Here is a 5,293-nt window from a genome sequence, read left to right as displayed (position 1 = left end):
ATCGAAAAAAAACATACAGACTTGGGTGATGCTTGCCAACTACTAATTGGAAGCGATTGTGCCACCTCTCTGATAAATTATTTGTTCGAGCCGTTCCTTCCAAAACAGATTTTTGTACTGATTTCATAATCGAGGTGAATAGGTTGATGAACAGTATTGGAAGTGCAAACGAACTACAGATGACGCTCCTTGTCCTCGTGTTGCTGTTACTCAGGGAATGTAGTTAGCTTCAAAATAATCTGTGACAGGATTTAATTCTTCTGGCAGATCATCTCGAATTTCCAAAAAATGCTGTAGTATCGCTTGGGACGAATGCTAAAGCGCAAAGGGCATGAATGCATCTTTTAAACCGTCGTTCTTCACCGTTTTATAATTCTTGAAGCCCCTCTGCTTGAATGCGCCGATAGACACTTTGACACAAATGGAAGAAACAGCATTTTACTCTAGATCACTAGATGTTGTTGCTCGAGCGTAACATTCGTCCTTCTTTTTGCAGTTCCAATATATTCGATCGAGTTTATAATTTGTTGAATGTTTGTAGTACAAAAATCCCGAAATACTAAGTCTGACACTTCTATTGGTAGTGATTATTTGTAAATTTGCTTCAGCCATAATGTAAAATTGAATTTTTTTCACTTGAAATTTTGATAGAAATTTAATCCAACGGTTATGAATAACAAATGACTTTTTTCATTATATACAATAATGAAGTTAGTCTTGGAAACGACTGCAATTGTTCATTGTAATAAAAAATTTAAAAATTATTTTCATTGGGAAAAACGGAATGGGAAAACTGTCCCCCTACCAAAAAGTCCTTGTTGTAATAATATAGTTTCGCTTACCATAGAAGGTTTTGTCACTGTGCAAAGTGACAACTTTCTGTGACAGACGTAAAGAAAACTCATTAGAAACAATATTGTTTTTCTGGCAGAGAACAAATGACAAGTGATAACTTTGTACATAAACAAGTGACAAAAAATATGTATGCGATAGTCACTCTTTTATTGGACAAATAACCTTTGAGATATCACCAAAATTTTAATCCAAAAGTACTAAACAAAAATGATTTTTCTTTTTTCTTTGTGTCCAAAATTATAAAAATATCATTATTGGTTTATTGATTTTTTTGTTTTGTAAATTTTCCCCCTTATTTTGCAATACAAGGAAAATATCAGCGTAATTCATGGATTATAAGGAAATAAAACAAATTTTTCGAACATATTAAACGAAAAATAATAATTTTATTTTTTTTTTAATATTTTAATCAAATCTTAACAAATATTGAAAAAATGATAATAATAAGAAATAATGGTATTTAAACTGTGAAAACTTTACTGTTCTCTATCATTTCTGATATTGTAATAGTAGTGAAAATTTTCATTTACAACAATATCTTATTTTAAGTTACGTAAAAAGTTAAATTTTTTTTTTGTTCGAAAATGAACATTATTTGTAAATTTTGTGCTTTTCTAGCACTGTTCGCCCAACTTTCACTAGCGTAAGTTTTTACTTATAAGGAATTTCCCTATCTAACTTTAACATAAATTTATGGATTTTAATTAGTAAATAGCATTTTTTAAAGAGTTTTTCATATACTTTTTAATGCAAAAGATATTGTTTTCTGGTTCCATTGCTCCTCTTTAAAAATTGTTTTCTCAATTTTATTGAGAAACTGAGATTTATTCCAACAAATAAATAAAAATAATGGAACAATGAATTTAAGAGAAAATGTGAAAAACAGGACGAAAAAATTACTTTTTTTTCTATTTTTTGACATTTAAAACTACATGAAAAATGCTACAAAAACTTCTATTATATTTATAAATTACAATCCATAAAATTTTGTCATAGTTTTACAGATTCGAAAGTAACAGTGTTATTTTTAAACCAGTTTCTTTGCTTCGATTTTTATGTAAACTTTCAAAAAAAAATTTTATTACTATTGATTTCGTTATTATTGTTTTTCTATTACAAGAACAAACTAATATTTATAGAGAAAGGAGAAAAAAATTGTTATGTCCGTAATATGAAAACAATAACTACAACATTGGCAACATTTTTTTTAGAGCCCTTAGAGACTTTGATATACTGGTATTTGTTCAACAATTTCCAAAAACAACTTGCATTAATTCTCGAGTACCACCAGCTCGCTGCAATATACCGCGAAATGATGAGTGGACAATTCATGGAATTTGGCCAACTAAATCTGGAACAAATGGTCCAAACAGTTGCAGGCGCGATTTACCATTCAGACCTGCAGAATTGAGAACCATAAGACGTCAACTTGAAGCTAAATGGATAGATGTCATTAGGACAAATCCAGAAACATTCTGGCGTCACGAATGGGAAAGACATGGAACATGTGGTGTTGATCTTGCTGATCTTAATACACAATTAAAATATTTCAGTAAAGCTCTCGATTGGAGTAATAGATATAATATTGACCGTTATTTAAGAGTAGGACGAATTACAACTGGTCGAGCTTATCCCTCAGCGGATATTGTGAGAGCAATTAATACAGGAGTTGGACAACAGACAAGAATCACATGCGTTACACAGGTTCACAAATTTAAAACTTTTTCTTGACAACAATCGATTTTTTTTTCAACAAATAAGTGTTTTTTTCAGTAAGAAAAACATATTTTGAATCTTTTTCCTTAGTGCAAATTTGCTGAATCTGAAAATTATGCTTTTTCGAGGTGTGACTTCACTTAAAGTGACTTGTAGGAAAATCTCCTTGTCCAAATATAATGAATAATACACCAATGAAAAGGTAATTAAATTACCTTTCAAACAGACTTATAGTTGATCAAATATAGGTGAGTTTAAGTGAAGTCATATACCTCGAAAATGCATAATTTTCAGATTCAACAAATCTGCACGAAGGAAAAAAATCCAAAATATGTTTTTCTTACTCAAAAAACACCTATTTATCGAAAAAAAAATGTTTCGTTCGATTGTCAATTTCAATGTAAACCGGCGTTACAGGCAGGATAATGATAAACTGTATTTTTGGACGTATGGAATTTCCTACATTAGAACGTGTTGGAATTTTTGTGATGTCGAATTAGAAATTATCCAATTTTTATTTAGCAGAATTTTATAAAGTGGATTTTATAATGAGCCCAACTTTCATATCGAACAAATTCTATTTAAATAAGTTCTGATTTAATAAAGTTACTATATGGCTGAACTTCTATACACTGAAAGACTTTGTGTTTCAAATATTACATGAAATATTTCAATGATAAATTCAGAAAAAAATAAACATATAACCTAAATACACAGTGAATCAAGAATCACGATTCAGTTAAATAGAAATTCTTCGATATGAAAATTAGGCTCATGATAAAATCAACTTTATAAAATTTTGCTAAATAAAAATTGCTACTCTCTAAATATGAATCAGTGAAAAAGTCACTGGTCTCAAATCAGTCGCTAAATTCTAGCTATTTGAATCAGTGGTTTTCACTGACAGTCAGTGACATTTCAATGGAGAATCAATTACTTTGACAGAAAATCAGTGAAATGTTACTGATTCAAATAGCTAGAATTTAGCGACTGATTTGAGACCAGTGACTTTTTTACTGATTCAAATTTAGAGAGTACATAATTATAAATTATGTTTTGAGAAAATTTTGTTAAATATTTTTTAAAATATTTTTAAAATCTCACTAAAAATTTACAAAATATTTAATTTATTACAGGCTAACAAACAATATTTGCATGAGGTGAGAATTTGCTTCGATAAGAGTTTGAGATTAATTAGTTGCCAAGGACACTTTAATTCACCAACAAATTGCGTTCCTTGGAGGCAAGTTGAATACCCAAGACGTTAATTAATTTCCAAATCAAAAGGTCATTCATTTTCGTTTATATTAAAAAAAAAATTAGTAACAAATAAAAGAAAAAAAATTTCTGAAATTTTTTTTTTCTTTTTTCAATGTTAATAAAAAATAAAATTATAATCATAATTTTTAAAATATTCTGTCATACATATATGTATACAACGAAAACAAAAAACAAAAATTTGAAATAAATTGACCTGAGAAAATATAAAAATTTGTTCATATTCTTTTTAAGGACTTATAGTTAAATTACTCACCCTATCTTTTATACGCGTGTTTATAGGTATTTGACTTTCTTGAAACATGGAACTTTTTGTTAAAAGTAAAATAATTTTAATTTAATTTTTCAATTTCTTAAATAAAAATCAAATTCTACTTATATCAAATTTTTAGAAAAATTTTTGATATTGAGAAATTTTGCTTGATATGAAAAATTTTTAAAGATTGAAAAATATTAACAATTAAGTAAAAAAGGCAGTATTAAAATGAAAACATGTACGCCTAAAATAAATAGCAATTTACAAAATTTTAAATATTCAAATTGTTGTAGTCATTAAATGAAACACTCAGGATCTTCATTAAGATGATTAATTTATTTAAAAAAAGTTTAATATTTAAAATTACAAATAAGAACAACCAAAGGCACCAACGCAGCTAGCTGCCATCTTTTTCATTCCTCACTCTCTCTACTTCTCTCCCCACTCCTCACATCCAACTTCAGCTTCCTCTATTCTTATCTATATAAATTAATACTTTGCCCGCCTTTATTTTAAATGATAACATTCGGCCATCCTTAATTTGTTTGGACCCTCAAACAATAATCAGTAATTAACTTTTTCAGTGAGCAACATAATCACCATATCGTTGTGGTTTTACACTTTGCCTTTTTGGCCTTAAATTGACAGATTCGTTTACATTTTTCGTATTTACAGTTCGACGTTTTACATTCTCGCATTTTTCGATATCATTCATATTTACATTTCTCTTTTCAATCATATTATCATCACTTTCAATCTCATCATGAATTTCCTGATCACTTTCTAAATCTGAATTCAACTCAAAGTCATCGAATTTTTGATATCCCGTCCATAATTTTAGTTGACTCACGTGCGCGGTAGTTTCGTACCCTCTATCTCCGGTTTTATTTAATTTCTTTACTCGATAAACATCACTCGGTAAAATCTCGAATATTACTAACGGACCAGTATATCTAGGTTGCAACTTTGTTGATTGACCGGTTGAAATCGGATTTCGTTTCATGTAAACTATATTTCCAATATCATACTTTACATTCGCGTTTTTGTTTTCATCGTATTTTAACTTATATTTCTTTTGTTCATTAGCCAAATGTTCTCTAACTTCAGATTGAACAATTTCGGGTAATTGATAATCAAAATTTTTATCAGCTATTTCGCGCAATCCATCAATTTCGTGTCGCGGTTTAA

At 28.8% G+C, this 5,293-nt stretch overlaps 1 protein-coding gene across 1 annotated transcript; it reads left to right on the top strand.

Moving 5' to 3' along the window:
- The first annotated feature begins 421 nt into the window (after positions 1-421).
- Positions 422-3,839, top strand: LOC127285892 (ribonuclease T2-like). Its single transcript, XM_051312099.1, has 3 exons — positions 422-471; positions 2,067-2,559; positions 3,708-3,839. Exons 1-3 carry the CDS (start codon positions 422-424, stop codon positions 3,837-3,839), a joined length of 675 nt encoding a protein of 224 aa, XP_051168056.1.
- The last annotated feature ends 1,454 nt before the right edge of the window (positions 3,840-5,293 follow it).

The sequence above is a fragment of the Leptopilina boulardi genome, unplaced genomic scaffold (assembly GCF_019393585.1).
Source record: "Leptopilina boulardi isolate dan_hultmark-lab unplaced genomic scaffold, ZJU_Lbou_2.1 LbouV2_342, whole genome shotgun sequence".
In the NCBI taxonomy this organism is placed as follows: domain Eukaryota; kingdom Metazoa; phylum Arthropoda; class Insecta; order Hymenoptera; family Figitidae; genus Leptopilina; species Leptopilina boulardi.
This window is presented reverse-complemented; position numbering and strand designations above follow the sequence as displayed.

Coding starts and splice junctions, on each gene's coding strand:
- LOC127285892 (XM_051312099.1), top strand. CDS start 422: ATGGAAGAAACAGCATTTTACTCTAGATCACTAGATGTTGTTGCTCGA. Junction 472..2,066: donor CTAGATGTTGTTGCTCGAGC/GTAACATTCGTC, acceptor CATTTTTTTTAG/AGCCCTTAGAGACTTTGATA. Junction 2,560..3,707: donor GAATCACATGCGTTACACAG/GTTCACAAATTT, acceptor AATTTATTACAG/GCTAACAAACAATATTTGCA.